At 35.6% G+C, this 12,396-nt stretch overlaps 1 protein-coding gene across 1 annotated transcript; it reads left to right on the forward strand.

The window, feature by feature from the left end:
* The first annotated feature begins 7,827 nt into the window (after positions 1-7,827).
* On the forward strand, positions 7,828-11,734 carry CDC48C (cell division cycle 48C). Its single transcript, XM_079039049.1, has 9 exons — positions 7,828-8,862; positions 9,064-9,827; positions 9,926-10,042; positions 10,117-10,221; positions 10,338-10,403; positions 10,630-10,694; positions 10,796-10,997; positions 11,142-11,306; positions 11,413-11,734. The coding sequence occupies exons 1-9, from the start codon at positions 7,887-7,889 to the stop codon at positions 11,458-11,460; spliced, it is 2,508 nt and encodes an 835-aa protein (XP_078895175.1). The 5' UTR covers positions 7,828-7,886; the 3' UTR covers positions 11,461-11,734.
* The last annotated feature ends 662 nt before the right edge of the window (positions 11,735-12,396 follow it).

Raw genomic sequence — 12,396 nt, forward strand, 5'->3', positions numbered from 1 at the left:
TTAAAAAATCAGGCGTTTGAAAATGTTCGACTGCCTGCGCCCAATTTTCACATGACATACCCATGGGGGGTTGTCTAATGCCATTGGGATATCTACAGGCCCCTGATATCCTTAAAATAAGTATGGGCTTTACTTTTCCGGCCTCTGTAAATTTTTGCACGACTCGCATCAATGCTCCGCAACAACCAAGAACGTTCGGGATCCAAGTTAACCTTATCCAAATCAAACTTATTCTATAAATACAAAAAAGTTAGTTAATTAAATATCAATCACAACTAAACTTTAAATATTATCCAACTTACATTTGGATGCACAACTGTTGCATTCCTTAAAGCAGGGGAACATTGTCCCGACCAGATACGCTGAAAGGGATGTTCATCCACATATACCTCCCAATTTCATGGGTAAACTGAAACACCCCAAAAATACAACCCAAAAAAATTCAAATTTTATTATAACAAAACTAAGAAACCAAGTATCACATGATAAAACCATACGTTGCGTGTTTCAAAAACCATGATAAAATACTGTGAGAAAAACTGTATCACAACTATATCCAAACATAACAAGAAACTGAATCAACTCCCAGGACAAAAACTGAAGTTGTGGTGTGTGCGATGCCATCATCCCAAGCTCTTCCCTTTGCTTGCGGAAGTACCTGAAACCAAAACTGAAACTGTAAGCACGAAGCTTAGTGAGATCCCCCAAACTACCACATACCATACAATACATATAAAGCACATAATGGGCCTTGCCCACTGCATCAGACCGCAGTCCGGAACTAGCTGCATCGGACCGGAGTCCGGAACTGACTGCATCGGACCGAAGTCCGGAACTGACTGGGAACTTGTCCCCTGCATCGGACCGAAGTCCGGAACTGACTGATCATAGCATAGCATAACACATATCAACTAACATAGACACATATACTGCATACTGCATCGGACTGAAGTCTGGAACATATAACACACAAACATGCTTGAATCACATAGACATCAAGCATACTGAACTACTGCTTCGGATTGAAGTCCGGAACTACTACTAACTAAATGGGCCGGCATTGTGGCCGTAGACCCGCTCCTACCGGAAGGAAACTCACCTCGTGAACTGGCTGCTGTGTGTATGGCTGTGGAAGCTAACTGTTGCTGCTCCGGTATCTCCCCGGCTACAAATCCATAAACACACTCAATCAAATGCTAATCACTGCACTGGGGTAAAATGACTCTTTTACCCTTGGTCAAAGTCAACCTACAGTTGGCTTGACTCGCCGAGTTGGGCCGCCAACTCGCCGAGTCTCTAGTCTTACTTCTCAACCCTACTCGCGGCTACTCGTCGAGTATGGCATCGACTCGACGAGTGCCCTCTCGATTCAAGAACTCAGACAATCTGCATCCGACTCGCCGAGTCATATGAACAACTCGACGAGTTGTTCATGAGCTAAGAAGATTGCCTTGGACTCGTCGAGTTGTATGAACAACTCGTCGAGTCCCTCCATCACTGAGTCTGCCCTCTAACTCACTGAGTCCACTCTACTACTCACAGGTTCCCACTCGACATCAATCAAAAGGGGGAAAAAGTCGGGACTCGCGACTTGACTCGCCGAGTCGTTCCTCCGACTCGCCGAGTCACACCCATGCAGCTACTCTAAACTCGATTCTGCTTGAATCCAACGTCTAAAACTTATAGATCTGGGCTTCCTTAGTTCGATTAACACGTAAAGATTCTATCTTTACGTGTCCAAAAGCATCCAAGAAGGTTATAAGGCTCAAAAAGCATGATAAAGGCTAGATCTAGGGTTCTCATGCAAAGCAACTTCAAAAAGGCAATAGATCTGGGCTCTACAACTCCTAAATGAACAGATCTAGGGATATCTAAACCTATTATGGCATCCATACAACTATAAGGTTGGAAAAATACACCAAACTAGCCCTAGAAATGATCTAATGGAGGTTTTAAGTATAAAACAGGAGGATTCCGAGAAATACCTCAATGAACTCTGATTTTGACCTTGGATCTTTGCTCTACACCTCTTCTCCTTGTTCCTTTCTTCTTCTTCTTCTCCAAGCCTTCAAGAATCCACACAAAACACTTAAATCAATCAAGGGATGGATTAGGATTTCTCACAGCTCTCTGAGGGTGAAGGAGGCGAGTTTGGGGCACATAACATTGCTTAAATAGTGAGCAACCCGGGGATTTAGGGTTTCTTCCTGGCAGGCAGACTCGCCGAGTCCCGAATATGGACTCGCCGAGTCGCTGACTAACACGTGCACGAAAACTCGACCCTACTCGACGAGTCAGGCCATAGACTCGCCGAGTCCCTCTATAAAAATTCTAAATAAAAGCCACGGGAACAACATACCAGAGATGGGGCGTTACATAAACCAATTAGCAGGTTTCCCGACAGGGGAATATGTGAACTCCATGTCGAAATCCAAATCCACGGGCTTTCCCTTTTTGCCCGTATCAACTTTCCTAGCTCGATGTTTTTAGATAACCCCCTTTTTTTGGAAGCTCAAATGAAAAAATACAATTAAAAATGTTAGTCACGATAATTTATAATAAATTAATACAAATAGCTAATAAATATATCATAATAAGCCTTACCATCCTGTTCGTGCTGACTGTGACCAAAGCCTACCGAAGGAGGTGGATCCCCGACTCCATCACCTCCATGTCCAAAGCCCATAACATCGGCCATCATGGTAAAGAGTGTCGCCCAAGAAACCTCATATGTAGCCTCTAATATTAGAATATGTATAATATAGAAACACAATGTGAATAAAAGTTAGACAAGCAACATGAATAAAAGTTAGACAAACTATATGAATAAAAGTTACTACACTTCAATGCTATAATGGAAAAAAATGAAAAAAAAAGTTTGTGTATTTGTATGTAATTTGGAAAGTACTATGCTATAATGGAAAAAAATAGTTTGTAAAGTACAAACTTTTTTTCATTTTTTCCATTATAGCATTGTACTTTCCAAGTTGCATACAAATACACAAACTTTTTTTTCTTTCATTTTTTTTCAATTATAGCATTGTACTTTCCAAGTTGCATATAAATACACAAAAAATTCATATTTTTCCACTATAGCATTGTACTTTCCAAATTGCATAACTATGTTTTTCATTTTTTTCATTATAACAATGTACTTTCCAAAAATCCTCTTGATACATATATACACACATTACATACATAAATACACATTATACATACAAATACACTTAAACATGCTTCCTATACATATTGCATATTAATTACATCATCATACTTTTCTTTTTCATTTTTTCCACTATTGCATCCTACTATTTTTTAAATTTTTTCCATACATATATTCATTATACACACATTTTTTACATATATCATACACATTATAATATAGACAAATACACTTAAACGTACATCCTACACATATTACATATTCATTATAGCATCCTACTTTTTCTTTTCATTTTCTCCATACATACATACATACATACATACATTACATACCAATATATACACATTGCATACATTTATGCATTATATTTCATATACTCACATCATACACATTACATACATACACAATGCATATAATATGAAGAATTGGATTAGAATACTTAGTGAAATGAAATAGAACATGTGGTCGAACGAAATCAGAATGGTGGTGGTGTTGTGGTGGCAAGAAAATCCGACAACTTTGGTGGTGGTTATGACAACCTGAAATTTGAGGTCAACAAAACTTAATACACAAAATCAAACAACCAAGTCAATAGACAATCACTTAGAAAGTCAGTGGATAGAAAAGAAATTAGAAACAAAATCGGGAATAACCTCTAACCTCTAAAAATCAGGAGTTACCTCTAAAAATCGGGAATCACCCGTCGCCGGTGATAGCGTTCTTGTCGTCGCCGGTGACAGAGGTTGTGTCGCCGGTGGTAATCGGTGGTGTTCGCTCGTCATCAATAGAAGGATGAAAGAAACATATTACAGAAAGGGGTGGAAGAGAAAGGGTATATCTGCGATGACTTTTAGTGGCGACGAAGAGGTATTAGTGGTGACACTAGGGTTTTAGCAACAACGACTTCACGAGGGAAAAAATAACACCTTTTTTTTTAAGCATTAGCGGCGACAGTGTAACCACCATTACCGTCACCGCGAATACGTTATGCGAACTTCGTTTTCAATTGTTCGATTACGTCCAAATCAACGAACAGGATTAACCAGATATTTTTGACGCGGATTGTGGTTTTCAACCTTTAGCGACGACGCCCACTATTAGCGGTGACACGAAAACGCAAATTATGTGTCGCAGCTAATGGCGTCGCCGCTATTGCCTTTATTTCTTGTAGTGGATGTTAAAACTAATGAACATTCTGAAAATTGTTTGTTGAAATTTAAGGGTAAAATGGTCATTTGGTTTCATTCATGCATTCTCCCATAGAGGACTTAATGAAAAAAAAAAAAAAAAAAAACTCTTATTTTTGCAGCTTTTTGTGGAGCTAGATGGTGTTGACTAGGGCGTTTATGTAATTTGTTTCACCAACAGATGCGACACATCATTTTTTTTCTTTTTATAGTTTACTTTTATTCATGACAAATTGTTGTACATCACTATTGATCTTGTTGATATGTTTCTAGGTCGAAGGCGATAGATGAAGCACTCTTAAGACCTGGAAAATTTGGGAAACTTATGTATGTGTCTCTGCCAAATCAAGATGAACATGGGTTGATCTTAAAAGCTCTTGCTAGAAAGAAGCCAATAGATGATGATGTGGACTTGATTGCTATTGGTCGGATTTAGGCTTGTGCGAATTTTAGTGGAGCCGATCTTTCCGCATTGGTTCGTAACTCTTTCTTTCACATAAATATTTAGAATAGCTCTTTTTTTTTTTTTTTTTTTTTTTTTTTTTTTTTTTTTTTTTATAGTCTTCTATGTTTATTTTGTGTTATTAAAGCATGCATTTGTGCTTTTCAGTTATTTCTTACTGGGGAATTGTAGTTTAAAAGTTCAACCCATTGTAGCAATGTGGTAAGCGATTTAAAACATAGCAGGTTGCCTATTTCAAAATTTGGGTAGATATTCATATTACAATGCTTTCATAAGATATGATAGGGAAATAAGAAGAATGAAAGTCCAATGCTTCCATTGATTTGTTTATTTTAGCATCCTATATTTATTTATTTCTATTACAACGTTGTGCTTTGGAAGATCTATTTGATGTATAGCAAAGTCATCCAAATACAAAGCAATTTTTATTGCTATGATTGGGTAAATTTTTTAAAATACATTATTCAAATTAGAACAAAATTGAAACTACAATGCTATAGTACACAAATAAATGAAAATACATTTCTACCCCAAAGTTTTTACAAAGTACATTGCTTTTTCCATTCATTTAGTCCTAAAAAAGTTGGAAAGTACATTGCTATTTTTTGCGTTTAGTCTTGGGGTCATGTTTTGGCAAAAATTTAGATGCACGAAGCTGCTTTGGTTGCTGTTGAGGAGAGATTCAACGACTTTGAAACTGAATTAGCTGTTATACGTAATAAAACAGAAAGCTTGCCACATACTATTAAAACTAGACATTTTGAGCAAGTATTGCTGTATTGGGAAAAATCTCTCATTCTGTCTCAAGATATGATTTGGCTTGGCTTGTAAATCATGCAATGAAAGTTGTACCTTGGTCTTGGAAGCCCTTAAAATAAAGAGATATGCTAGTGCATTAATGCCTCAATTACCGGAAAATATGTTCAGTTTTGCCCTCTAACCGTTTTTACCTTCTAAAATCGGTTACCCATTTGTTGACTGGGAAGAGATGTTGACTTTGAGCACGTCAACATTGCTGATTTCCTTCCTCAAGAGAAAAAATATAAATAAACATAAGAAAGGAGCTAGTGGGTTTCAAAACCCACAACCCTCCAACTCTGAATGCAACACTCCTACCACTAGGCTGAGATGACTTTTGGTTTTTATATCCTAATAAAAATTATTTAATGTCTATTACATAGCAACAATTTAATAATATGTATTATTAACATTATTATTATTATTATTATTATTATTATTAAAATACATTTTCAAACGTATAAAAAACGTATTTATATATTTAAAATCGTATTCGTACATTTAGAAATATGTATTATTATTATTTTATGAATTTATACTATATGTATATATACGTATTTATGTGTATTAAAAATGTTTTTATGTATAAATAAAACTTTATATGTTTATATATGTTTTTATACGTATGAATAGATTTTATATGTATGAAAAAAGTTTTTATATCTATATTATTATTATATGTATTAAAAAACGTATTTATATATTTAAAACCGTATCTATGTGTATTAAAAATGTTTTTATATGATAAATATTTTTTTATATGTTTATATATGTTTTGAAAAAAGTTTTTATATGTATACTATTATTATGTGTATTATATATATAATCATATTTATTTGTATATATAGCTATTTATGTGTATGAAAAGAAATTAAGGAATGAAGATTATGGTGGTTTGGACATTTTTTTAATATACATAAATACGTATATATACAAATAAATATGATTTTATAATAATAATAATAATAATAATAATAATAATAATAATAAATAATAAATAATAATAATAATAAATAATAAATAATAAATAACCTACATGACATCTATTAAGTACAATATTTCAGGATAACTTTTCAAGAAACCTATATGGTTTGGTGGTGAAGATCTTTATTTTATAAGGAGGAGACTTGGGTTCGAAAACCCCCCGCTCCAATTTTCCTTCCATAAGTGTTTTTTCCTAACAATGTCAACAACGCTTATGTGGCTTGCCATGTAATATCTGACTCCGCAATCTCGCCCAATCAGCTAAAGGGTCTCCAATTTTCCTTCCATGAGTGTTTTTTTCCTAACAATGTCAACAACGCTTACGTGGCTTGCCATGTAATATTTGACTCATCAATCTCGCCCAATCAGCTAAAGGGTGACCGGGTAACTAAGGTAAAATCAGGTTATAGGGTAAAAATGAACCAATTTTCCCGTATGTTGGGGTTTTATCGCACCAAAAAACCCACTTAGGACATAACCAACCATTTTGTGTAAAATTGGAGACTTTTATGACAAAAACCCTATATTATAATATGAGCTCCTCTACAAAAAAAAAAGTTTAAAATAAAGCAATTACCAACACATGCAATGGAATTTCCACCTTTCTATTGCTTCACGTCCTCTTTAGTTATAAATATCATCAAATGCTTTAGGCGAGCCAGAAAAAAAATGATCTTTATTGTTATTATAAGTTTTTTATTTTTATATAAATATAGATTCATATATAATATAATAAAAAAATTGAGCCAAAAAAAAGTTAAGCACTGTACAACTGCACACTTTTCCATCGACTTTCCAAAAAACGCAAAAAATGAAGCCTAAGATGAGTTTTGTTTAAGGGTTCTTTGATAATTTCTAAATGAAACCATTCAAATGTTATTTTTTTAATCGGTCAACATTTAATACAGTGTGTTTTATACAACATTATCTTTGATACCATATTTGAATAAGTAACTCTATTATTTTAACCATTAATATGTATGGTTTTTAATTAAATAACCATAAATAAGCAAGGTATACTAGCTTTACTTCTTAGATTGGAGATCTCAAATTTTAACTCTTAAATAATTTTGTAATACTAACTTGTAATTACTAACCCATTGTTAAAAAATAAATAAATAAAAAATAATAATAATAATAAGTAAAAATACCAAGTTTTTGTGACTCTATTGTAAATTTTAAAACTTATGTGGTCGAAATAACATGATTAAAATCCAATATATAAAAACAAAACCACATTGGTGCCCAAATTTGCAGAAATCACAGGGAGTTAGCTGCCGCCGCATTACCCATGACGAGGAAAGGAAGTAGGCCGCCGGTGAAGTCGTCACTGTTCGAGAGAGTCCTACGCCGCCGGGTACAAGAAACCTACGGTAACGCCACTCCATCTGTTGGCGAACTTGTCGACCGCCTCCGCGCCAATTTTCCCGAATACGGCCGCCACAAGATACAACCTTTCACCAGAATGGTGACACAAACCCTAGATTCCAACGACAGCAAAGGAAAGCAGAAATCAACCAGAAAGAATGACGATTACAATTCTAAATTCAATTACGACGATGAAGATGATAGCACGTCTCCATCGTTACGCAGCCCTGTAAGCAAGAAAGCAAAGAAAATTGATAGTAGAGAGCAGAGACTTCAGATGCTTGAGACGAAGCACGTTGCACAAAGACGAGTTAAGCTGCAATCAGAGTCATCATCCTCGGAATCGGAATCGGATGACGGAGAAGAAGATAGAAGTGCCGTTTCCTCGTCTGAAGATGATGTCTATAGCCTGCAATTTGACCCGGAGTTTGATATAACGAAGTCTATGCTCCGAAACAAGTACAGCGGGTCAAAACTTGATGGAAAAGTCGACGGGAAACCTCAAAATATTGAGTTAGAAGTCGTTACGAATAGCAACAACAAGGAGACTAGAAAGGTTGATTTGATGAAGGAAGATCGAGGTGGTAAGTTAAAAGCAAAGGCACGAAAACCGAACAACTCATCAAACGAAGATGCTGATGCTAATGGGAAAGAAGATGGGCCAAGGTTTAAGGACCTTGGAGGTATGGATGTTGTGTTGGATGAATTGAAGATGGAGGTGATTGTTCCTTTATTCCATCCAGAGTTACCTCGAAGGCTTGGAGTTAGGCCGATGGCTGGCATTTTGTTACATGGGCCACCAGGGTGTGGAAAGACTAAACTAGCTCACGCCATTGCTAATGAAACTGGAGTTCCATTCTATAAGATTTCAGCCACTGAGTTGGTATCTGGTATATCAGGTAGCCTCTATTTTCTTTACTTGAATTCTAAACCTTTAAGCTTGCTTTCAAAGTTTTGTTATCATGTTAAAACAATTGTGGAAAGGGGTTTCTTGCTGGGAGATTATAGTAGCTAAAGAGAATGGAAAGTCCGTTGTTGTTTCTTAGGTAACTAGAACTATCCATACTTCTTAATTTCTTATTCTATTGCAAGAATTTCAGGTGCATCAGAGGAAAACATACGAGAGCTATTTTCAAAAGCATACAGAACAGCACCTTCCATAGTTTTCATCGATGAAATCGATGCAATCGCTTCAAAAAGAGAAAATCTCCAAAGAGAAATGGAACGCAGGATAGTGACACAATTAATGACATGCATGGATGAATCCCACAGAGTCACAAAACCAGATGACACCTCAAAGAATCTAGAACCTTCCAATAACAAACCAGGGTACGTCTTAGTAATCGGTGCCACCAACAGACCCGACGCTGTGGACCCCGCGTTAAGAAGGCCTGGAAGATTCGACCGTGAGATCAGTCTAGGTGTCCCTGATGAAAATGCAAGAATCAAGATTCTTGAAGTTCTTACACGTGATTTGAAACGTGAAGATGCTTTTGATCTTGTGAAAATTGCTAGGGCAACTCCAGGTTTTGTTGGTGCTGATCTGGCAGCTTTGGTGAATAAAGCTGGTAATCTTGCTATGAAGAGAATCATAGATGGAAGAAAATCGGAGCTTTCTAAAGAAAATGAAGAAGAAAATGAAGATTGGTGGAGGAAGGAGTGGACTGATGAGGAAATGGAGAAACTTTGTATAACAATGTTGGATTTTGAGGTAGCTGCTAAACAGGTTCAACCTTCTTCTAGAAGAGAAGGGTTTTCTAGCATTCCAAATGTTAAATGGGAAGATGTTGGAGGTCTTGATATTTTGAGAAGGGAGTTTGATCGTTATATAGTTAGACGTATTAAATATCCTGATGAGTATGAGGTAAATGAAATCTTTGCCAATTATGTCATTACTCTTATTCATTCCAAAAAAAGTAATAGTTTTTGTTCATAACTTGATACAACAACTTATGTTTTCAGGAATATGGAGTTGATTTGGAGACTGGGTTTTTGCTATATGGACCACCTGGTTGTGGAAAAACGTTAATTGCCAAAGCTGTTGCTAATGAAGCAGGAGCAAATTTCATACACATTAAGGTTTTTTTTTTTACATGATAATTTACTCGCGTGACAATTTCATTTAAAATTAATGATTTTTTTTAATGGTGAAGGGTCCTGAGCTTTTGAACAAATATGTTGGGGAGAGTGAATTGGCAGTTAGGACAATATTTAGTCGTGCAAGGACTTGTTCTCCATGCATACTGTTCTTTGATGAGGTTTTCTTTTTTGAAACTTTTTTAATGATTAAATTGGGATTTGAAAACTGAGATGGATGATTTAAGCTTTGATAGCTAAGTTTTTGGGATTAATGCTGATGCTTTGTTTGTTGCAGATAGATGCTCTGACAACAAAGCGTGGAAAGGAAGGGGGATGGGTTGTTGAGCGACTTCTGAATCAGGTTAGCAAATTTTGTCCATTGTATGAATTATGATTCTTTTTTTTTGGACTGAAAGAATGGTCTTAACGAGAGTAAATGACCATTTTACCCTTTTGTCACTTTACCCATACAAGGCTTAATGGAAAAAAAAAACTGCCCTGAAGTCTTGTCTCTATTAAATTCTTTAAGTAAAAAAGAAGAAACACCTTTGTAACCTGAAGAGATAAAAGCTCTTTTCTTTTTGCAGCTATTGATAGAGCTAGATGGTGCTGACCAACGCAAGGGCGTTTACGTAATTGGTGCCACCAACAGGTGCAACACATCATCTTTTTTTTTTTTTTTTTTTAATAAATTACTTTATTCATGACAAATGATTATAATTATTGATTTTTTTTTTCTTAAAATGATTGTAGGCCCGAGGTGATGGATAGAGCAGTGTTAAGGCCAGGAAGATTTGGGAAACTTATGTATGTGCCTCTGCCAAGTGCAGATGAACGTGGGTTGATCTTAAAAGCTGTTTCTAGAAGGAAACCACTAGATGCTGACGTGGACTTGATTGCTATTGGTCGAAGTGAGGCTTGTGCAAATTTAAGTGGAGCTGATCTTTCCTCATTGGTTCGTATCTATTTCCTTGTGGATTTTATAATATTTTTGGTTCATTTAACGATTTAGTTTGAAACAAACAGGTAGTAATGATCATATAGCTTTTATCAAAAAAAAAAAAAATACTTAACAAATAAATTTTGTCAAAAATTTCAGATGAACGAAGCTGCCATGGCTGCAGTTGAAGAGAAATTCAAGAAAATCGAAGCTGCAAAAGCTAGTGATGAACCACAAAGCTCATTAGGTGGCTTGCCACATACTATTAAAGCCATACATTTTGAGCAAGCATTGGGAAAAATCTCACCTTCTGTCTCAGATAAGGTATATGATTTGGCTTGTAAATCATGCATTGAAAGTTGTACCTTGCTCTTGGAAGCCTGTAACATAAAGAGAGATCTACTTCTGATATTTGTGTTTTTTGTTGCAGCAAAAACAGTATTACCATCTACTATCACAGAGCTTCAACGCATCTTAATTGTGGATTGTTTATGGTTTTGTTGCATTTTTTTTTTCTCAGAGTTATTGCCAACAAAGGGTGGCATCCAGTTTTGTTCTTTCAAATATAGAATTTTTATCTATTATTTATTTTACTCCATTGAATTTCGGTGATTGATATGACCAGTGTAGTGTGGGTGATTAGATTTGTAAGTTATGTGTAGAAGAGTTAGATATCTTCTGGACTCTTTACAAATATACTTGAGGATGTTACAATTCATACTCTTTATATAAGTTGTTAAAGTATTATTTTATTTTTACGGGTTTAACAACATATGTACCACTTGATTCTACATTACACCCATTTTTTGTGGCGTTTTTCTCATGTTTTAAAGGTTATTAACCAAAAAATTATTTGTTTTAACTGCGATCATCTCTTTGCAACGGTGGTGGTGAAAATTATGAGGGATGGATTAAAATTGATGTGTGAAAGATGAAAGTTTGTGGGTTAGCTAGGGTGGTGGGTAGTTGCCGGCAGTCAAGGTGATTCCTGATGGTGGTTGCTTGCGGTTGTTCCTAAAATAGAGATGAGAGAATAGACAGAGGATGATATAATGTTTCACCTCCATACGGCCGAATGGTATGGTTTGAGAAGGCATGTCCAATGACCTTTCTTATATTCTTTCCTTTTTGTTTCCTGCAAAACTTTTTGTGGCCTCGTGATATGTATACCGGAATGTCTAAGGCGTTGGGTCGGATAGGGGAATGGGGGGTATGGGAGTGGGGCCATACAGTTTTGATATTAATGTATATATATATATATATATATATATGCTTACACTTTTCAGAAAAAGTAATATAGTTATTTGCTTTTGGTCATAATGTGGTTAACTTGAACAACTAGTAGGTTGTTAAATTTTGTTAGAATGACAATTTTACCCTCAAATCAATAGAACTATTTACTTTTTAATTTATT

This window comes from Lactuca serriola, chromosome 4, assembly GCF_051521515.1.
Source record: "Lactuca serriola cultivar US96UC23 chromosome 4, Lser_US96UC23_V15, whole genome shotgun sequence".
Taxonomy (NCBI): domain Eukaryota; kingdom Viridiplantae; phylum Streptophyta; class Magnoliopsida; order Asterales; family Asteraceae; genus Lactuca; species Lactuca serriola.